This window comes from Schistocerca gregaria, chromosome 1 (assembly GCF_023897955.1).
Source record: "Schistocerca gregaria isolate iqSchGreg1 chromosome 1, iqSchGreg1.2, whole genome shotgun sequence".
Lineage (NCBI taxonomy): Eukaryota > Metazoa > Arthropoda > Insecta > Orthoptera > Acrididae > Schistocerca > Schistocerca gregaria.
In genome coordinates this window covers 1,060,430,566-1,060,454,608 of record NC_064920.1, presented here as the reverse complement: position 1 = coordinate 1,060,454,608, position 24,043 = coordinate 1,060,430,566, and the positions used below count along the sequence as shown (strand labels likewise).

The 24,043-nt window shown below is 44.7% G+C and overlaps 1 protein-coding gene across 1 annotated transcript in view; it reads right to left on the bottom strand.

The window, feature by feature from the left end:
* LOC126281250 (uncharacterized) overlaps window positions 1-24,043 on the bottom strand; it is a 68,385-nt gene that overhangs the window by 1,321 nt on the left and 43,021 nt on the right. The window contains exon 5 of the mRNA XM_049980046.1: window positions 16,528-16,704. Coding sequence (XP_049836003.1) covers window positions 16,528-16,704 — 177 coding nt within the window. The remainder of the gene's footprint in view (window positions 1-16,527; window positions 16,705-24,043) is intronic.

Genomic DNA, 24,043 nt, shown 5'->3' with positions numbered 1-24,043 from the left:
TTCAGATCCCCCGACCGCATGTTTGAATGCCATTTACGTGTAACACACTCGAACATACAATGAGTTGACGAGTCACGGGATAGCAACATGTACATATACGAGGTTTGGAACTTTAATAGTGGCAACTATTTATTTACAGCTAGTACAAAATAGGTACGTGTTTCAAAATTTTACTGACTTTCAGACTAGCCACCAACATTGTGTATAACCCGTTGACAGCGATGTGGAAGTCGTAGGACACTCTTAAGCAGTGCCAGTTGTGTTGGCAGTTCGGGCGGCTAGGTCTATTGCCCGACGAATTTGTAGCAGTTCTGAAGCGAATGCCGTGAAGTGTTTCCTTCAGTGTAGATGATTCAAATGGCTCTAAGCAATATGGGACTTAACCCCTGAGGTCATCAGTCCCCTAGGCTTAGAACTACTTAAACCTAACTAAGCTAAGGACAGCACACACGTCCATGCCGAAGCAGGATTCGAACCTGCGACCGTAGCGATCGTGCGGTTCCACAGCGGCAGGCTCCTTCAGTTTAGAAATCGAGTTCAACTCACGAGGGCTCTAAGTCAGGGGAGTGCAGTAGACGGTATAGCACTTCAGCCCCATCAGTCAAACAAATGACTAACACCTTGCACTGTACGTGCTTGAGCATTGTCCTGCAAAATGATTGTCAGGTCCTGCAGAAAGTGTCATCACATCTGTCTCAAAGCTGGTCGTAGGCTGTGTTCCAAAAATGAACAGCATAGAGACAAAAGTGATGACACTATCTGCAGGACCTGACCATCATTTTGCAGGACAATGCTCAAGCACGTACATCTACATCTACATTTATACTCCGCAAGCCACCCAACGATGTGTGGCGGAGGGCACTTTACGTGCCACTGTCATTACCTCCCTTTCCTGTTCCAGTCGCGTATGGTTCGCTGGAAGAACGACTGCCGGAAAGCCTCCGTGAGCGCTCGAATCTCTCTAATTTTACATTCGTGATCTCCCCGGGAGGTATAAGTAGGGGGAAGCAATATATTCTATATCTCATCTAGAAACGCACCCTCTCGAAACCTGGCGAGCAAGCTACACCGCGATGCAGAGAGCGCCTATCTTGCAGAGTCTGCCACTTGAGTTTGCTAAACATCTCCGTAACGCTCTCAGGGTTACCAAATAGCCCTGTGACGAAACGCGCCGCTCTTCTTTGGATCTTCTCTATCTCCTTCGTCAACCCGATCTGGTACGGATCCCACACTGATGAGCAATACTCAAGTATAGGTCGAACGAGTGTTTTGTAAGCCACCTGCTTGTTGATGGACTACATTTTCTAAGGACTCTCCCTATTAATCTCAACCTGGTACCCGCCTCACCAACAATTAATTTTATATGACCATTCCACTTCAAGTCGTTCCGCACGCATACTCCCAGATATTTTACAGAAGTAACTGCTACCAGTGTTTGTTCCGCTATCATATAATCATACAATAAAGGATCCTTCTTTCTATTTATTCGCAGTATAGTGCAAGCTGTTACTGATTTGTTTGACTGATGGGGCTGCTAAGCTCTCCCCTGCCTTAAGCCCTCGTAAGTTCAACTCGATTTTTTAACTGAAGGAAACACTTCATGGCATTCGCTTCAGAACTGCTACAAATTCGTCGGGAAATAGACAGCGCCGCACGAACTGTCAACACAACTGGCACTGCTAAGAGTGTCCTACGACTTCCACATCACTGGCAACGGGTTGTACACAATACTGGTGACTACTTTGAAGGTCAGTAAAACATTGAAACACGTATCTATTTTGAACGAGCTGTAAATAAATAGTTGCCACTATTAATGTTCCAACCCTCGTAGATATGGAGGTAGTACCGTGTACACAAGGTATGAAGAGACAGCGTATCAGACGATCTGTCATTTATACTCAGATGATTAATGTGAAAAGGTTTCGGACGTGTTTATCACCGCACGACGAGAATTAAATCGCTTTTAATGCGAAACGGTAGTTGGAGCTAGGCGCATCGTACATTCTATTTTGGAGATGATTAGGGAATTCAATATTGCCACATTCACGTGTCAAGAGCGTGCCGAGAATACAAAACGTCGGGCATTGCCTCTCACGACGGACAACGCATTGGTCGACGGCCTCAATCAGCTACCGAGAGCAGCGGCGTTTGCATACAGTTGTCTGTGCTAACAGACAAGCAACACTGTGTGAAATAAACGCAGAAATAATCAATGTGGGGCGTACAACGAACGTATCTATTAGGAGAGTGTAGTGAAATTTGGCGTTAATGGGCTACGGCAGCGGACGACCGACAAGAGTGTCTTTGCTAGCAGCACAACCTCGCCCGCAGCGCCTGTCCTAGGCTCGTGACGATAAGGGCTGGACACTACACGACTGAGAAACCGCGGCCTGGCCAGATGAGTCTCGATTTCAGTTGGTAAGAGCTGATGGTAAGCGTTCTACAGTGTTGCACATCCCACGAAGCCGTGGACCCCAGCTGTCAAGAAGGCTCTGTGCAAGGTGGTGGTGGCTCCATAATGGCGTAGGCTGTGTTTATATGGACTGCACTGGGTCCTTTGATCCAACTAAAGTGATCATTGACTCGAAACGGTTATGTTCGGCTACTTGGTAACCATTTGTAGCCATTCATGGGCTTCTTGTACCCAGCAATGATGGAATTTTTATGCACGACAATGCGCCATCTCACAGGGCCACAGTCGCTCGTAATTCGTTGGAAGAACATTCTGGATAATTCGAGCGAATTTATTTGTCCAGCCAAATCGCCCGACATGAATCCCATCGAACATTTATAGAACATAATCGAGAGGTCAGTTCATGCACAAAATCCTGCACTGGCCACACATTTGTAATTATGGGCGTCTATAGAGGTAGCATGGCTCAATATTTCTGGAGGGGACTTCCAACGACTTTTTGAATCCATGTCACGTTGAGTTGCTGCAGTACTGCGGATAAAAGGAGATCCGACATGATATTAAGAGGTATCCCATGATTTTTGTCACTTCAGTGTATATGTAAAGGAACATCTGTTTGTCATATCACTAACATCCACATTTTTATTCAAACCGTGAATAAGTGTAACTTCTAAATAGAGTGTTAAAATATGAAATCTTTTGTAAATTTAATTGAGGTTCTGGCGTATAGGACTGTTTTGATGGCCAATTTGGGGGATGTTTATGAGTGAATTAATTGACCAACTTTGATTTTTCACTTTGGCACGGCCATCAGAGCGAAGAAAGGGCCAAGATGGCGAGCTTACCTTCAATGAGTGTTTTTTGGAGGCCCAGGCCTAGGGAATGCAAGTTGTAGAGAAAGATATTGTGCAGTGTTTCTGGCAAGACAATCTTTGGGAGAAGGAGGCCACCGTATGACGAGAAACGATCCTGCCTACTCTTTTTGTTTCTGCTTTATAATCTTGAAAAATCAGTTTCTGTGTCGGCTGTAAATGGATCGCTTCCACTAGGAGCACTTGTCATACGCTTTATTAAGTGCAGGAAAATACAGCGTAGAAAGGATTGTAAACTCAACGAAGGTCCTAGAAGACTGTATAAACCCGACTCACACGTCAGGAGGAGAGAACGAAGCTATCGGTCGACCAATGGAGTACGCCCTTGTCATAACGGCGCAGTGTGCTGTTGCCGTCTCAAGCAGCTGCTAATCGCCGTTGGAGGCTGTCACAGTTTTTGACTTCACTGCTACAGACTGGTGTTCTCATTGGTCATTGTTTCCATAATTGCTCGTTAGGTGGGTGGCTAGAAGAAAAGAAAGTGAAATCAGTGTTCAGGCTGGAGCACACTGCCCAAAAGTTACGTTTCTCACGGTTTTACTGATGACTCTTCCAGCTAAATCCTCATCGCAGGAACTCAGTGAGAGAACGAGCTGACGTATGCGTAATAACTCTCTTCTTTAGAAGCATCGTGGTAGAAGCTTTCTTTTAAGTAACCGTTATGATAGTAGTTGACAGTTTACAGCCATGCGTGGTAGCCGTGCGGTCTACGGCGCCTTGCCACGGTTCCCGCGGCTCCCCCCGTCGGATGTTCTAGTCCTCCCGTGGGCATGGGTGTGTGTGTTGTCCTTAGCGTAAGTCAGTTTAAGTTAGATTCAGTAGTGTGTACGCCTAGGGACCGATGACCTCAGCAGTTTGGTCCCATAGTACTCACCACAAATTTCCAAATTTACAGCTTACAATCCATTGTGATCATTCCCGATCGTGTACCATATTCGACAGGCCAAATGAGTATATTGTAAGAACTTAGGACATAATGTTATTGTGGTTCTGATCTGAAAACCGAATACTGGTTTGATACGGCTCTCCACGCTAGACTACGCCCAGAAAAACTCTGCATCTCTTCATAACTACCAAAACCTACATCAGTTCGAACCTGCATAATACAGTCAAGCCTTTGCCTCCCCCTACAATTTTGACCCCACACACTTATTTCCGTTATCAAACTGACGATCCTTTGATGCTTCAGGAGGTGTCCTACCAATCGATATCTTCTATTAGTGCAGCTGTGTCACACATTTCTTTTTTCTCCCAATTTAAACCAGTACCCCATTAGTTATTCGATCTACCTTCTTCAACTTTTGGAAGCATCATATTTTTTAAAAAAATCTTCTCTTTTCTTGCGTGAACTATTAATCGTCCATGTTTGTCTTTTGTACAAGACTACACGCCATACAAATACAAACAGAAAACACCTCCTAACATTTAAATTTACTTTCGATGTTAATAGAGCTTCTCTTTTCCACAACGCTTTTCTTACTATTGCCGGTTTCCATTTATATACTTTCTACTTCGGTCGTCACCATCAGTTACTTTGCTGCCAAAATAGCAAAACTCATCGACTGCTTTATTTCTAAATTCACTCGGCATTCCCTGATTAATTCGGCTACATTCCATTATCCTCGTTTTACTTTTGTTGATATTTATCTTATAATCTCATTTCAAGTAGACACTATTCATTCCGTTCAACTGTTCATCCAAATTTCTTCCTTTCTCTGACAGTATTACAATTTCATTAGTAAACCTTCAAGTTTTTATTTTCACTCGCTAAATTTTAATTCCTGTTCAAATTTCTTCTTGCGTTCCTTCACAGTTTGCTCAAAGTACAGATTGAACAACATTGGGGATAACCTACAACCCGGCGCAACAACGACGAAATGGTAACAGATGTTTGCGGTTTTCCATGCAAAGTTGGAACAAACAGGTTTCTATCACCCATTATACTATGAATCCTGAGACGATCCGACGGCACGATGACGACAGACTGCGAAACATCAGTGCAGTACCTACTCAGAACTTTATTGCCGGACGATAAAACGATGGAAGACGCAAGTATCAGCATCTTCGCTCTGGATTACCAGAGCGCCACGTGAATAACAGTGTTGTGTTTCCATTTGTCCCAGAGGAAGTGAGGCTGAGAATAATGAAGTTAAAGAAGAAGACAGTACTGCGACGTGATAGAATACTAGCAGAAGTGTTGCATCAGTAAGTGGACCAAACTGTATCCTATATAACTGTTATTGATCGAATGTCTTTTGTGGGATCGGGTGCACTGAATATGGAAAATCTCGAATGTCGTTATATTTTTGTAAAATGGGAAGACAAAGACCCGAGAGAAGCAAAATCTTAGGGGCCGATTTGTTCGGTAAATGTTCTAACCAAAGTACTGAAAAAGCTTCCGTGCCGCCGCCTGAGGGACCACTGACAGTTAGTAGGCTTGATCCCCATGCAATACGCTTTTCAGGAAAGGTTAATCCACCGAGGATGCGATGAATCACGCAATAAATATTGTGAATACCTCAGACGACAAGTATGTTATAGGCACAATGATTGATACTGCTGGGGCGTTTGATACTTTGTGGTGACTTGCCCTGTTGAAAAGACGAAACAAATGGACTGTCCAAGTTTTTCTATAACAGTTTGCAAATTTTTGCACAGACAGACAGGTGCAATTAGAATTTCCCTAAAAGAAATTTGTGAAAGACATCATCGGAGGCTGCCCACAGGGCTCTGTTTGTGGTCCAGAGTTCTGGGATGTTGGCATGGAGTCATTACCGAACCGTCTTCGGAGTGCAACAAACACTAGAGGTTGCATCGCCTGTGCAGACGATCTGCTAATTACAGCCTCTATTGACTTAAGGGCAAGATTAGAGGAGAATATAGTTCTTGAACGACTAAGTAACTGGTGCGTAGAAAACATACGATAACAGCACACAAAACGGTGTATATGTTACTAAATGGAACATAATCAAGAACGAGAAATACCACATCACACTAAACGATCAACCTGTGAAAATAGAATAAATTTATAGTTACCTTGGAGTTAATATCGACGAAAAGCAAAACTTCCATGCAGATGTAGAAATCGTCTGACCGAGAGAGATTAAAATCCGAAATAAAATTGCAAAAATTGGCCAAATAAATTTTTCAGCTGCCACTAAGGGCAATAAGAACGTACCACAACGCAATATTATTCACTATTATGGACTACGAATCGACCTTTGGGCTCTTAGAGCCAGAAAGGTAAGGACAGCACAGGCTCTACGGCAGGTACACAGGAGAGTACTCCAGCGCCTGGCAGGCGCGTATAGAACAACGCTGACTGAGACGCTGATGAATGTATTAGGCTTCCTAGTTTCCTACAACTGGCCCTAGCCGTAAGAAAGAGAGATGTACAATACTAGCTCGTAAAGGGCTAATACGATAGGGTTAGGAAGGTACTAGACATAAGAACCGTATCGAATAAACAAATAAGAGAGTGCATTTCAGAGAATGGCGAGAAATCTGTGACAAGGAAGAAACATGGAGGAGAACTTACCAGTTTGTACCTACATAAAAGAAAAATTCAGAATGTCATACTTCCTTCTGATCAAAGGAGCTACATACTACGTGTCGGGACATGGTCCCAGATACTTACAAAAAATACGACAGCGCACCACACACACACACACACACACACACACACACACACACACACACACTTGTAAATAAAAAGCAATCAGCACGCCGGATCACATCGTGTGGGAATGTGGCTTTAGGCAATGTGATAGACCAGAACAGGAAGTTATTTGGAAATGGAACAGTTTCTAACATAATAAAGAACGAGGAACTGTGGTATAAGCTGCACTCGCTGACAGCTAAAATATCAGCTTACGAATCGCAAGCGTACATGGCTAAGAGAATTCCAAGAAGAGGCCATGCATCATGATAACGAGACGCACCACAACAGCAAACCCACTACAACATCCTTCTGCAAGCAGTGAAGAGGCGAGCCTCAGGGAGGATCAGGAAGGATTTCCTAGACCCTGACAGCCATCTCCCAATGTCTACAGCTTGGGTGGAACAGCAGTGCATCCCCTATGAGTCCTGAGTTGCACCTCAGCCCGGGGACTCACCATCCTGGTAAATGAGAAATTCAGCTTGGTTCTGATACCAAGTGTTGTCTAATGTGGTACCGGGTGGTGTAGTGTTGTATAGTATTGTGACCCACAATTACGAATTACAAAATTTGTGGTTTACGAATGCTGCATAGTGTAACGAAACAGTAACATGTGTCTTTTTGGATTCCAGGTGAATAGATGTCTGTGAGCCGCATGACCAAATGGAAGTATGTACAACTTTTTTAGTTATTATTATTATTGTTATTATTATTATTCTTTTTATATTCTACGGCGATTTTTCCCCTCTTAAGCAGCGTAAGACTTGGCTACTAGCAACACATTTTAAATTATGTTAAAAATATTATAAATTATGTTGAAAATATTATACGCTATATTCATGCCATTTCAAGTGCAACATTCAATCTGTTGTTTTATATAGAAAACAGGTTAAAAGAAAATAGCAGGTAAATAAATACCAATCCTATCTTGTATGTATCCCAGACTGACGAGCAATATTCAAGTATTGGTGGAATAACAGTTTTACAAGCTATTTCTTTTGCTAACGGAAACTTTCTGAGGATTATTCTAACGAATCTCAGTCCGACATCTGCCTTACCCGCGATTAATTTTGTGTGGTCGTTACACTTCAGATCTCTCTGTACGCACACCACTAGATATAGTATGAAAGTAACTGCTTCCAGTGACCGATTTCCAGTTGTGTAATTGTACAATAAAGGGTCTTTCTCCCAATGTAGTCACGATAAGGTACAATTTTTTATGTCGATATTCAGTTGACACTCCCATCAACAAGCGTCGATACTCAGCAGATCATTCTGCATTTCGCCACAATTTTCTAGCCTTGCCACTTCTCTGCGTACAACAGCGTCACCCGCGAAAAGCTTAATGGAACTTCTGACTATATCTAATAGGTCATTTATATATATTTTGAAAAGTAACGGTGCTGTAACACTTCCTGGCGGACATGTTCGAAGTTACTAAAGATTTCTCTCCGTTCAGAATGACGTTCTGCTTGCTAGAAAGTTTTCGACCCTGTTGCGCAATTGATCTGATGTTTCGTACCTTCTAATTTTGTTCATTAGGTGGCTGTGCGGAACTCTATCGAACGGCTGCCGGAACGCAAGGCAGGCAGCATCTATCAAGTTGCCGGGATCTACTGTGAGGCTTTGGCTACGATTAAATTTGCATTGAAACTCTCTTTGCTTTGGTATCAGCTTTCTGACGAGGTTGTTCAACCATGGCGCGTCTTTTCCATCACTCACATGCTTGTTGAAATCTAAGGGTTTTTCGCCTGTCCGATACATTTTACATGCAAAGTAGAATAGTCTTCTCACAGCCGTCTCTCCCAAGTATATTTATATTTTTGAGGGAATGCTGCCGGCCGCGGTTCTAGGCGCTGCAGTCCGGAACCGTGGGACTGATACTGTCGCAGGTTCGAATCCTGCCTCGGGCATGGATGTGTGTGATGTCTTTAGGTTAGGTAGGTTTAAGTAGTTCTAAGTTCTAGGGGACTAATGACCTAAGATGTTAAGTCCCATAGTGCTCAGAGCCATTTGAAGGGAATGCTGCCTATTCCGGGGAAGAATGGTCGTATCAGATAAATTAGTGTTTACATAAAATGCTAAATTTCTTCCGTCGTCGTGTCATCTATCTTGTCCACCGTGCCTATTAAGTCCAGAAGAATAAGCACTGGGCAGCGTCGACACACAGAGGAGGTAGGACTGCAAATCTGTCAGGTGACACAGCATGAGCCCTACAGATATTGAGGTCTCACCAGGGATCAGTAAGCAGGCTAATACATCATCCGGACGCACTGGCAATTCGTCCTGTGGCAAAGGCGATGGAATTGCAATGAATATTATTTTCCACTGTGGTAGTCTCAGGTCTGCGTGTTCATAAACAGGTGTTCTATAGATACAATCGTGAACGAGTACATTCTGCATTCTGCAACGAAGCAAGAAGTGCATTATGAAAGAGAAGCAAGTACTACAAAGTATATTAACTATTAAGTACCGTCAAACCGCTATAAACTGTTCTTACGTATCAAGGCTGCAAAATTGTAGCAAAACTGATACTTGACAAAAAAAATTCCCGATTATCCTATCTAACGTGGGCCCGAGATTGCACGAAAAATCGAAAAAGACAGAAAAGCCAAAATACACATTTTTTACCGGAAAATGCTATTTGTTGTATTTACATAGCATACTGCATGTCACATTTGAAAACCCACCGCATTAGTTTCCCGTTACTCGGTGGACTGACAACGTATTTACAAAACTACAGCTACAACTCACTGTATTTGTCATCAGTTGGTGTCAGGTTGCTTTTGGGAAACAGTCATGCAATTTTCGTTTCGATTCTGTTATATATTCACTTTTTTCCGACCACAGTTCTCATTTTTTGGAGAGTCAAAACATCGGTATAATCAAACCAGTTTTCTCTTTTATACTCCAGTAACAGATGAACACGTTTCACTGCTTCGGTGCAACTGCTAAATGGTTTCTCGACAACCTTGTGTTCACTCTCTTACTCTACCGAGCACACATTTCTCGAATCCTTATTGGAAGGTATCAGTGTTTAACCATCTCCATCATCTAATTTTTCACAACTACAGATTAGTGTTCTGAACGAAAATACTCGATCTAATTATAACAAAATCCTTCTGGTTTCCTTTCTTTTTATTTCTTTCAAAATCGCCCCACTACCTCATGCATAGATTCTGAGCCATATAATTCACACCTGAATAATCGGAAGTTTTCTGCAGCAGTCTTTTATCTCTTTCGACTATCTAATATCCACAGGGAGTTTCAGACGACGTTTTTTGTCTGTAACTTACAAAGTAATTAGTGAAAGGAATATTTATTTAGAAAGGTAAATGCAAAAAAAGTTACTGTTTCTCCGTAGTTAAGAATAGTGTTTATTTTGTTATTTTCCAGACATTCACAGCAACGAGCTATAATATTTTAAATGAAAAAAAAATTTTCTATCATGTAGCTACTGTATTTGTGCTAAGTATAAATCAGTTTACATCAAATTTCTATTAATTTTAGTAAGGTAGCTGGAAACGATCAGTTTTTGGGGATGTATTAAGATTGGTGTTCTGGAGTCAAAATGTCCATTTAAGTGAGGTCCTCAAACGAGTGTCCGTTTTCATGCATGCGCACCTTCGAAACGACCTTCAGACGAGATGTGAAGTAGTTGGTGTGAAGCTTCCTCGATGCGCAGTTTGAAGTCACGCTCGGTTTAACACAATAGGTTCGCTGTGCCACGGATATTGACCAGGAATAAATATGTCGTACACATCTGACGTGTGCGTTGACACGTTGCTGACTGCTGACCCTTATCGAATGCCGACACGCCACCAATCAAGCAGCCATTGCTTATGCCAGGAGATATACTGGTCAAAAAGCTACATTAGCGATTACGTTCTTACGTGCTGAACGACGGTTTCGACAAACAAGTAGTTTGACAAGGTGCGGCAGCAACAGACGAAGACCACAAAATAGTGAAGTTATTGAAGCATTTTAGATGGAATATACCACGATCCGCATGTCTGCTTACAATAAATTGCCGAATTCACTGTTGTCAGCCTGATATCGGTGTGTGGTGTGGCAAATAGTGTACGGTGATGAGCTTCACATCTACGACCTATCACCAACACTCGAGAGAATTGGAATTCAACTGGAAAATTACGTTCTGCGAAGAGCGGTTAATAATTTCACTCTGGACGGGTTACAAAGTGTTGCGTTCTCTGGTGAATCGACTTTACACAATATGGCACAATGAACAGTCGTAATAAGCGTTACTGGCCCACTGAAACTTCACGTCGCTCGACAAACGAGGTGGTCCAGTAATATGTGATGTGGAATTCTTCAGGATGAAATCACCGATCCACGTTGCTTCCTATGTCCTCTGAGAAGTGAGATGCATGAAACTTTTACTGTCGAATGTATCTGTACTCTCCTTGCAAATGTCAGCAGATGCAGCACGATGTTGACTCAGCTCATTCTGCTCGTGAACAGTAACTGAACAGCCGGACGCGGTGACAGAGCGATTCTGGGCGCTTCATTCCGGAACCGCGCGACTGCTACGGTCGCAGATTCGAATCCTGCCTCGGGCATGGATGTGTGTGATGTACTTAGGTTAGTTAGGTTTAAGTAGTACTAAGTTCTTGGGGACTGATAACCTCCGATGTTAGGTCCCATAGTGCTCAGAGCCATTTGAACCAGTAACTGAACAAGCTGTTTCCTGCAAGATGGTTAGAATGCCGTAGAAAGGTAAAGTAACGGACCTGAAAAACTACAGACCAATATCCCTACGTCCTGTTAGCTGCAGAATTCTTAACATAGTCCGCATCTCGTGGTTGTGCGGTAGCGTTCTCGCTTCCCGCGCCCAGGTTCCCGGGATCGATTCCCGGCGTGGTCAGGGATTTTCTCTGCCTCGTGATGGCTGGGTGTTGTCCTTAGGCTAGTGAAGTTTAAGTAGTTCTAAGTCCTAGGGGACTGATGACCATAGATGTTAAGTCACATAGTGCTCAGAGCCATTTGAACCATTTGATCTTAACATATTCTCAGTTCGATTATAATAAACTTTATTGAGACTAAGAAGCTTATGTCCACGAGTAAGCATGGTTTTAGAAAGCATTGCTCGTGCGAAACTGATATGGCCCTTGTCTCACATGATATGCTGGGAACTATGGATGAAGGGCAACAGGCAGGTTCCATATTTCTAGATTTCCAGAAAGCATTTGACACGTTGCCCTATTGCAGGCTGTTAACGAAGGTACGAGCGTATGGAATAAGTTTACAGATATGTGAGTGGCTCGAAGACTTCTTAAATAGTAGAACCCAGAATGTTCTCTTCGAGGGCGAGTGTTCATCAGAGACAAAGGTATCGTCAGGAGTGACCCAGGCAAGTGTGATATGACCGCTGTTGTTCTCTATATACTTTAACGATTTGGCGGACAGGGCAAGCAGCAAGTTCCGGTTATTTGCTGGTGATGCTATGGTGTACGGTAAGGTATCGAGGTTGAGTGGCTATAGGAAGATGTAAGGCGCCTTAGACAAAATTTCTAGTTGGTGTGATGAATAACAGCTAGTTCTAAATGTGGAAAAATGCAAGTTAACCCAGATGAAAAGTAAGAACAAATCCGTAATGTTCGGATACAGTATGACTAGAGTCCTACTTGAAACAGTCAAGATCTGGGCGCCACCCCTGCAAAGTGATATGAAATGGAATGGGCATATGAGGACTTTGGTAGGGAAGACGAACTGTCGACTTCGCTTTATTGGGAGAATTTTAGAAAAAAGTGGTTTACCTGCAAAGAAGCAGCATATAGGACACTAGTACGACCTATTGTTGAGTACTGTTCCGGTGTTTTGGAGCCATACCAGATCGAATTGAAGAAGACATCGAAGCAATTCAGAGGCGGGCTGCTATATTTGTTAATGGCAGGTTAGAACAGCACGTAAGTGTTACGGAGATGCTTCCGGAACTCAAACGGGAATCCCTGGAGGGATTGTTGGGAAATTTTAGCGAACACGGCGTCTGAATGTGACTGGTAAACGTTTCTACTGCCGCCAACATACAATGCGCGTAAGGACCATGAAGATAAGATAGGAGTAATTAGGTCTCATACGGAGGCATATCGATAGTCGTTTTTCCCTCACTCGATTTGCGAGTGGAACAGGAAAGGAACGCACGGTGATTCGGCGATGATCTTACAAGCATTAAGGGGTGATGGAGAAGAGTAAATGTATCAGCTTGAAATAAGAGACTTTGTTCTGCAAAGAATCGAGTCGAAAGTTATTAGCGAAAATCTTTGTGATGCCTCTGACAGTGGTATACATATACCAGAACTGTTGTTGCTAAGGCTATAGGGTAGGCAACTTTCAGAGGTGGTAGTATGGACCAAGACAAGAAAGAAAGTCTGCTAAAGAAGAGCTGTGAAACGCACTTGAGGAGCTATGAGAACTTGTTCATCTTCGCTACTGTGAAACAAATCTCCTTTATAGAACAAGTGCTCATAGGCCTTAAGTTATGTGTTTTAGAGCCCATGTTTACTAGACATTTCTTCTTGTTTTGGTCCATATTACCACTTCTGACAGCTGCCTGCTCTACAGTCTTAGCAACAACAGTACAGGTGCATGTATTCCACTGTCAGGGGTATCCGAAAGATTTTCACTTATAACTTTCGACTGAGCTGTTCCCGGACATCTACATCTACATCTACGTGATTACTCTGCTATTCACAGTAAAGTGCCTGGAAGAGGGTATAATGAACCACCTTCAAGCTGTCTCTCTACCGTTCCACTCTCGAACGGCACGCGGGAGAATCGAGCACTTAGATTTTTGTGTGCGAGCCCTGATTTCTCTTATTCTATCGTGATGATCATTTTTCCCTATGTAGGTGGGTGCCAACAGAATGTTTTCGCAATCGCAGGAGGAAGCTGGTGATTGAAATTTCACGATAAGATCCCGTCGCAAAGAAAAACGCCTTTGTTTTAATGATTGTCACTCCAATTCACGTATCATGTCTGTGACACTATCTCCCCTATTACGCGAAAAACAATACGAGTTGCCCTTCAGTCCCACCTGATACGGATCCCACAACGCACAGCACTACTCCAAAATAGGGCGGACAAGCGTGGTGTAAGCAGTCTCTTTAATAGACCTGTTACACCTTCTACACTCCTGGAAATTGAAATAAGAACACCGTGAATTCATTGTCCCAGGAAGGGGAAACTTTATTGACACATTCCTGGGGTCAGATACATCACATGATCACACTGACAGAACCACAGGCACATAGACACAGGCAACAGAGCATGCACAATGTCGGCACTAGTACAGTGTATATCCACCTTTCGCAGCAATGCAGGCTGCTATTCTCCCATGGAGACGATCGTAGAGATGCTGGATGTAGTCCTGTGGAACAGCTTGCTATGCCATTTCCACCTGGCGCCTCAGTTGGACCAGCGTTCGTGCTGGACGTGCAGACCGCTTGAGACGACGCTTCATCCAGTCCCAAACATGCTCAATGGGGGAGAGATCCGGAGATCTTGCTGGCCAGGGTATTTGACTTACACCTTCTAGAGCACGTTGGGTGGCACGGGATACATGCGGACGTGCATTGTTCTGTTGGAACAGCAAGTTCCCTTGCCGGTCTAGGAATGGTAGAACGATGGGTTCGATGACGGTGTGGATGTACCGTGCACTATTCAGTGTCCCCTCGACGATCACCAGAGGTGTACGGCCAGTGTAGGAGATCGCTCCTCACACCATGTTGCGGGGTGTTAGCCCTGTGTGCCTCGGTCGTATGCAGTCCTGATTGTGGCGCTCACCTGCACGGCGCCAAACACGCATACGACCATCATTGGCACCAAGGCAGAAGCGACTCTCATCGCTGAAGACGACACGTCTCCATTCGTCCCTCCATTCACGCCTGTCGCGACACCACTGGAGGCGGGCTGCACGATGTTGGGGCGTGAGCGGAAGACGGCCAACGGTGTGCGGGACCGTAGCCCAGCTTCATGGAGACGGTTGCGAATGGTCCTCGCCGATACCCCAGGAGCAACAGTGTCCCTAATTTGCTGGGAAGTGGCGGTGCGGTCCCCTGCGGCACTGCGTAGGATCCTACGGTCTTGGCGTGCATCCGTGCGTCGCTGCGGTCCGGTCCCAGGTCGACGGGCACGTGCACCTTCCGCCGACCACTGGCGACAACATCGATGTACTGTGGAGACCTCACGCCCCACGTGTTGAGCAATTCGGCGGTACGTCCACCCAGCCTCCCGCATGCCCACTATACGCCCTCGCTCAATGTCCGTCAACTGCACATACGGTTCACGTCCACGCTGTCGCGGCGTGCTACCAGTGTTAAAGACTGCGATGGAGCTCCGTATGCCACGGAAAACTGGCTGACACTGACGGCGGCGGTGCACAAATGCTGCGCAGCTAGCGCCATTCGACGGCCAACACCGCGGTTTCTGGTGTGTCCGCTGTGCCGTGCGTGTGATCATTGCTTGTGCAGCCCTCTCGCAGTGTCCGGAGCAAGTATGGTGGGTCTGACACATCGGTGTCAATGTGTTCTTTTTTCCATTTCCAGGAGTGTAAGTGTTCTGCCTATGAATCACAGTCTTTGGTTTGCTCTACCCACAATATCATCTATGTGATCGTTCCAATTTAGGTTATTTGTAATTGTAATCCCTAAATATTTAGTTGAATTTATAGCCTACAGATCTGTGTCACTTATCGCGTAATCGAAATGTAGCTGATTTCTTTTAGTGCTCATGTGAATAACTTCACACTTTTCCTTATTCAGTGTGAATTGCCACTTTTCGCACCATACAGATATCTTATCTAAATCATTTTGCAATTCGTTTTGGTCATATGATGACTTGGCAAGACGGTAAATGACAGCATAATCTGTAAACAATCTACGACGGCTGCTCAGATTGCCCCTTATGTCGATAATATAGATCAGGTACCCGTACCTTAAACTGATAAATTTAACCTTGTCCATTATCCCCGAAAGTTTTTAACCTCATCATGGAATGACACTGCATTTTTTTATATATATAAGGAACCGAGTTTACGTCTCGAACGAATAACCCCAGTTGCCTCCAAAATATGCATGGAGAAGGCTAGTTACTCCCTGAAACAAGCAACTTTACGATTCGTGTGCAGCTCGTTTAGAGGGCGAATTGAGTTGTTTAGTGCGGCTGGCCCCGGCGGAAGTTCGAGTCCTCCCTTTGGCGTGGGTGTGTGTGTTCGTCCCTAGGATAATTTAGGTTAAGTAGTATGTGAGCTTAGGGACTGATGACCTTAGGAGGTAAGTCACATAAGATTTCACACACATTTGAACATTTTTTTGAGTTGTCAATTCACTTAAATGCACATTTCGGCAGTCCCAATTATGCGCAACATGTTGCATCTAATCCCCCAAAACTGAAATTTGTACACTTTGATATGTCTAAAGCTGACTTAAATTCATCAGCTACATGATAGCAAAAATATGTTCACAACTCCGCAGTAAGTGTGCTTTTACCTGCCGAAATTAAGTTTGCTATCACTTATTATGTTGTAAGTTAAGAGAAAAACGCCTTACAAGTGGCTGGCGACGTACCGCTGGGACGGCGAGCCGCGGGCAGGCGGCCGAGGAGAACTGCGTGCAGACGGGGTCGTCGGTGGCCTGCGTGGCCAGCGGGCCCAGGAAGCTGGAGTCTGCCGCGAGGCGCGTCAGCGCGCAGAAGCTGGCGCCGCCGTCCAGCGGCCACAACCAGGCGCGAGACCGGCACTGCGCCTGCAACACACAGCCACCACTCAAGTGCTTCTCGGCCCTTCACCACGTACAGCCCCACAATTATCAAACTACACTACTGCCCATTAAAACAGCTACTCCAAGAAGGAATGCAGATGATAAACGGGTACTCATGGGACAAATATATTATACCAGAACTGACATGTCATTACATTTTCACGCAATTTGGGTGCATAGATCCTGAGAAATCAGTACCCAGAACAACCACCTCTGGCCGTAATAACGGTCTTGATACGCCTGGGCATCGAGCAAACAGAGCTTGGATGCCGTGTACAGGTACAGCTGCCCATGCAGCTTCAACACGATACCACAGTTCATCAAGAGTAGTGACTGGCGTATCGTGACGAGCCAGTTGCTCGGCCACCATAGACCAGACGTTTTCAATTGGTGAGAGATCTGAAGAATGTGCTGGCCAGGGCAGCAGTCGAACATTTTCTGTATCCAGAAAGGCCGTACAGGGCCTGCAACATGCGGTCTTGCATTATCCTACTCAAATGTAGGGTATCGCAGGGATCGAATGAAGGGTAGAGCCACGGGTCATAACACACCTGAAATGTAACGTCCACTGTTCAAAGTGCCGTCAATGCGAACAAGAGGTGACCGAGACGTGTAACCAACGGCACCCCATATCATCACGCCGGGTGATACGCCAGTATCGCGATGACGAAGACACGCTTCCAATATGCGTTCACCGCGATGTCGCCAAACACGGATGCCACCATCATGATACTGTAAAAATAACCTCAATTTATCTGAAAAAATGAGGTTTTGCCATTTGTGCGCCCAGGTTCGCCGTTGAGTACACCATCGCAGGCGCTCCTGTCTGTGATGCAGCGTCAATGGTAAATGCAGCCATGGTCTCCGAGCTGATAGTCCATGCTGCTGCAAACGTCGCCGAACTGTTCGTGCAGATGGTTGTTGTCTTGCAAACGTCCTCATCTGTTGACTAAGGGATCTAGACGTGGCTGCACGATCCGTTACAGCTATGTGGATAAGATGGCTGTCACCTCGACTGCTAGTGATACGAGGCCGATGGGATTCAGCACGGCGTTCCGTATTACCCTCCTGAACCCACCGATTCCATATTCTGCTAACAGTCATTGGATCTCAACCAACGCGAACAGGTATGTCGTGATACGATAAACCGCAATTGCGATTGGCTACAATCCTACCTTTATCAAAGTCGGAAAAGTGAAGGTACGCGTTTCTCCTCCTTACTTGAGGCATCACAACAACGTTTCACCAGGCAACGCCAGTCAACTGCTGTTTGTGTATGAGAAATCGGTTGGAAACTTTCCTCGTCTCAGCACGTTGTAGGTGCCGCCACCGGCGCCAACCTTGTGTGAATGCTCTGAAAAGCTAATCATTTGCATATCACAGCATCTTCTTCCTGTCGGTTAAATTTCGCGTCTTTAGCACTTGTGAACGGTTTGCGTTAGGGCGTTCGAACTGTACGGTTGGCCGCGGGGCATGATGGGTATTAGAACGCGCATGCGCATGGTTTGCTTTAGCCACGAATCCCACTTTCACTTGGAGAGATTCGTCAATAAGCATAATCGGCGCATTTGGGGGATTGAGAATCCGCATTTTGAGGTCTAGAAGTCTCTTCACCCTCAACGGGCGAGTGTGTACATCTGGGGGATTGAGAATCCGCATTTTGCGGTCGAGAAGTCTCTTCGCCCTCAACGGGTGACTGTGTGGTGTGCAATGTCACGTCACGGAATAATTGGTGCGATATTCCTTGATGGCACGGTGGCGACCGAACAATACGTGAAGATTTTGGAAGATGCTTTCACTCCCATTATCCAAAGCGACCCTGATTTCGGCAAGATATGGTTCATGCAAGACGGAGCTTGACCACGACGAAGCAGGAGTGTACTTGATGTCCTGGAGGAGCGCTTTGGGAACCGCATTCTGGCTCTGGGGTACCCAGAGGCCACTGGCGTGGGCCTCGATTCTCCGGATCTGAACACATCCGATTCCTTTTTGTGGGGCTGTATTAAAGACAAGGTATACATCAGTAACACCATAACCAACAGCATCGATGTTCTGATGATTCATCAGGTCGTGCAGAATTTCGCTACTCGCCAATGATGGCAGGAATATCGAACATGTCATAACCTAAATCCAAATAGGCCGTAGTGACGTTTACATGTTGAATAAAGTATGTGCACGCCGTAGTTTGTAATTAATTTATGTTTTTTTTCATGTAGTTCAGTAATTGTCACCTTGTATGCAGGCAATGGCGAGACACGTGTGCCACTATATGTTAGGAAATTGATTACAGTGGATCAATAAAAACTGAAAATGACACAAAGTGAAACGAATTTAAGTGAAACTGAATTGCTTGAGTTAACGAACAGTGTATTCCGTGGAATTTTACTGCGCTAATCGACATTAACAATTAACAGGATGTTGTTGTGTAAAAGAAGAGTAGATCTTGCCAGTGGTGAACTGAAAAGAAGAAAACAGAACCGTGAAGAAATGAAATAGATGAGGAGCCAGAAGCGTGTTTAGTTTCATAGCCTAAGAGAATGAATCGGTTGAGAGAAAACAGATGAACAACGAGATTAAATTAGAGAACAGTGTAGAGTGAGACACTGCAGCAAGCTGACACACAGACGCCCCGGTAGCTGCGAGATCAGCCTGCCGGATTACTAGCCAAAGGAACCCCAGATCGATTCCCGGCTGGGTCGGAGATTTTCTCCGCTTCGGGACTAAGTGCTGAGAAACACCAGTAATGTGTTACGTGAGTGAAAAACTTTGGTTGACATCAGATAAAGTGGCTCTACCAGAATTACAACATGATTGGAGAATCTCCGGAATCAAACAATTTTCTACAAAATACGAGAGCATTACAATGCTTGCTTTGAAATGACATCATTAGGAGCTACTTCCATGGCCAGTGCACATCAATTAAATCCTGTACTTTCGTTTAAAGGAGCAGTCTGTCATAGAGTGGAATTATACCATTCATTGCCAAATAGATCTTATAAATTTTTGCAGAGTGTATTTCATTGGCGGCGAACAAACGGAATTTCCAGTGTTTTCTCTAACGTTTTCCACTATCGTTTATGAATGTTTTGGAATGTTCCCGACTATTTCAGGGCGTTCTCGAATTTTTTGGAATGTTCTTCGTGTTCCGTAAAGAAATAAACGAGTGACAGAATACTTTCTTTCAAATTAGGTTATTGTTGAATGATTAAGTGGATTTAAGAGTACTTAAAAGTATGCCTGAGAATTCGAGAGTATTTTTGAGAATGAAGTACTAACATTTTCTGATATTTTGAATATTTATTTTTACGATATTCTCTAACGTGTTCGAGTGATTTGGATTGTTTTCACAAAACAAATGAAAATAAGGTCAAGCGAAACGTGTCATTTTCAGATACTAACAAAAATAAAAGTTTTTCGGTGATTTAATGCAACTACAACAATTTTTTTTCTATCTTAGTGGTTGGTTTTTCCCCTCTGTCTTCCTTTACTCAGCTTGCTCTGTTTTGTCGGTTCTGTCTATGGACTCACGACTCGTATCGCGTTTGTTCTTGACAGCACATACTGTCACCTGGAAATGTACGCCTTTACTTGACTGCGACGTTACCAAACAGGTTACACAGGCAGGCTCTCACACAAGCAAGTAAAAAGTATGTCACGTTAAACGTAGCTTGTAATTTACAGAATTATTTGGCATTTTCGAGACGTTGTATTTTACACGCTACTTTACGCTCCGAAAAGTTAGCTGCGAAATTTGGAAATAGATGTATGTAAACAAATAAACGCTTGTACAAAAATGTTTATCACTACCACGAATCTCCTCTCCTCGACCTTGGATCCTTTACTATATCTACCTGTACAATGCACAGTAGCAGAGCATAACAAACATACAGGGGAGCCGACAAAAATCTGGAAAAACCAAAAGTACAACACATTATCATGCCTACTACGTTGTAGGAAATCTACTGGCATTCAAAATAACTTCCAGTCGTCTCGGAATGGATAAATACAGGTCATGTATGGTCTTCAAGAAAAGCTTATATCATTCTTCCTGCAAAATAGTGGTAAGTTCAGGTAACAATGATGGATTGCGATCACACGCCCGTCTCTCCTAAGTAGAACAGAAGTCTCAGTAATATTGAGATCTGGTGACTGTGGTGCCCAGGGGAGATGCGACAATCCATAAAAAACTGACCTGGAGAGCGGAAAGTGGATGAGTTGGTATAGAATGCGAGTTGGGGAAGGTAGGCAGATGCGGAAGGTACAGTCTGCGTCTGCCATGCTTACATATAATTGCTGGAGCAGTAAACTCGAACGCGCTTTCCAGCTATCCTCTTCAGTTGACCGCAACTGCTGCGTTCTTCGTCTCCGACAATCTGACATATACACACACACTGCCTGACAAAAAGGTGAAACACCCAGAAGACACGATCGCATGTCCGAGTAGCTTGGTACACGCGCACACAATCTGTATGTATGTAAATGATTTGTAATTCCCTCTGACAAGTAACACGGCCGTCAAGTGCATTGGTATCGGCCGTGTTTAGACATGTTATCAGGCCTGTTAGGGTACGTAAGGGGCGTGAGCAGCGTCATATGACGAGTGAACACTGCGGAGGACATGGAGATGTCGGTAACGTGCGAGGAAGCGTTATCAGCTAATGACAGAGTTTGCAGGGGCCTCCATTTGGCCGGATTCTCCAGTCGTAAAATATCCATACTTTTGTGGGTCGTTCAGATATGACAGCGACTAGATACTGGACTGCATGGCGACGTGAGGGGAAGCATGCTCGTCGTCAAAGTTTCAGTCGACCACGTCTGACCACCGATAGGAAGAATCACCAAGCGCCAAGCACCTTATAACTCCAAACATCTGCGTCTGCCATCCTAGATCAAGCAATAAGACTCCTTGCAACATTCTGTGTCATCTTGCGCCACTCTTCGGAGAGTAGCAGTAGTTCCAAAAAGGAATGACAGTCGCATGTGTAGGCTTCCGTTACCACAACACAAAGGGTTAAGTTTGGAGTGTTACCGTGAGTGGAAGACGTGTTCTGCTGATGAATGGCGCTGCACTGTGTTCAGCGATAAATCTCGGTCCACTACTATGGGTGACAATCGTATGGCGAGGCAGAGGAGAGGACCAATTCTTTCAAAGCTTTGGAGTGGCAGCGGTGTTACTCCTGGTTCCATGGTGTATGGTTGACATCGGATATGACTTCAGGTCACTACGGTAGCAGGTTCGAATCCTGCCTCGGGCATGGGTGTATGTGATGTCCATAGGTTAGTTCGGTTTAAGTAGTTCTAAGTTCTAGGGGATTGATGACCTCAGAAGTTAAGTCCCATAGTGCTCAGAGCCATTTGAACCATTTGAACTTCAGGTCACGGCTGCTAGCACTTGAGGGAATGTTGACGGCACAAAGAATAATCACTGACATCCCTGCGTCCTCCTGTGTCACCTCTCATGCAGCAGTATCGTGTTGTCATTTTTCCTTAGAAAAAAGCTCACTACACATAGCACATGTGCATGTAAACTGCCGACGTAATATTGTGGTACTTACGTGGTGAGCAAGATCCCCAGATCCGCTTCCAATGGAACGTGTGAAGGACAACCTCGGACGTTGACTCTGACCCAGTACCAGTATCCGAGATATCGAGGACCAGTCACAACAGTCGTGCAATTGTGGTCCACCTTTCCCCCGGACAGGATACAACGGCTTCTTGATGCCTTTCGCAAACGAATCAGTGCCTGGATCCAGGACAGAGGGATCTGTAGCCTTTTACTGCCAAGTTCTTTGTAAATTGGACTCGATTTGTCACTGAAATAACATCAAATGCCCCCTCAACCCGTGAAGTTTCATTATAAAAAATGGTTCAAATGACTTTGAGCACTATGGGACTTCTGACGCCATCAGTCCCCTAGAACTCAGAACTACGTAAACGTAACTAACCTATGGACATCACACACGTCTATGCCCGAGGCTGGATTCGAACCTGCGACCGTAGCGGTCGCGCGGTTCCAGACTGTAGCTCCTAGAACCGCTCGGCCACCCCGGCCGGCGTTTCATTACATTTATTCGTCCCATCGTGGATGCTACACGGCTTTTGTCAAGCAATGCACATGCTACCGAGTCAACACGGTGGTTAAGACAATGGATTCGCATCACCGTCCAGCCATACCGATTTAGGACTTTCGTGATTAGACTTTTCCGTGCACTCCCTAAACAGCTGAAGGCAAATGCTTGGGTGTTTCTTTCAGAAGTACATGGTCTATTTCCTTTCCCATTTACAGTTCGTGCTCTGTCAGCAAACGTCATACACGTTGACATGCTGTTAAAGCCTACGTTCCTTCTTACCAACCCATCAACTTCAGTTTCTAGAAACAGACCTAGCATTATATCACTTCGATTCCCTCTATGTCCTTTGACTTTTTTCTCTTGTTGCAGGTCATCTTAGCTTCTTATTCGACCAAACAATCTTATATTGGGCAGTCTTCTGTAATACTTGTAATCGTTTCTTTTTATGTCACAGTAACTGGTAAAGCACATATCAGAAAAAGTTTTGCATCATCTCGGTTCCGAGAGTTCCGGAACCTGTAAAGAAAATTGGAATAAAGATCAATATAAACATCATTACCGCCCTTTTAATTGCTCATGAAAACCACACATTGCATGTTGTACGACCATACAGCGAGGGCTTCAGAGGCGGTGGTCCAGATTGCTGTACACACCGTTACCTCTACATCCTCTTGAATTGATGCATGCCTGTATTCGTCGTGGCATACTAACCACAAGTTCATCAAGGCACTGTTGATCCAGATTGTCCCACTTCTCAACGGCGAATCGGCGTAGATCCCTCAGAGCGGTTTGTGGGTCACATCACCCGTAAACAGCCCTTGTCAATCTACCCCAGGCATGTTCGATAGGGTTCATGTCTGGAAAATATGCTGGCCACTCTAGTCGAGCGATTTTGTTATCCTGAAGCCGGCCGCGGTGGTCTCGCGGTTCTAGGCGCGCAGTCCGGAACCGTGCCACTGTTACGGTCGCAGGTTCGAATCCTGCCTCGGGCATGGATGTGTGTGATGTCCTTAGGTTAGTTAGGTTTAAGTAGTTCTAAGTTCTAGGGGACTAATGACCACAGCAGTTGAGTCCCATAGTGCTCAGAGCCATTTGAACCATTTTAGTTATCCTGAAGGAAATCATTCACAAGATGTGCACGATGGGGACGCGAATTGTCGTCCAAGAAGACGAATGCCTCGCCAATATGCTGCCGATACGGTTGCACTGTCGGTCGGAGGACGGCATTCACGCATCGTACAGCCGTTACGGCG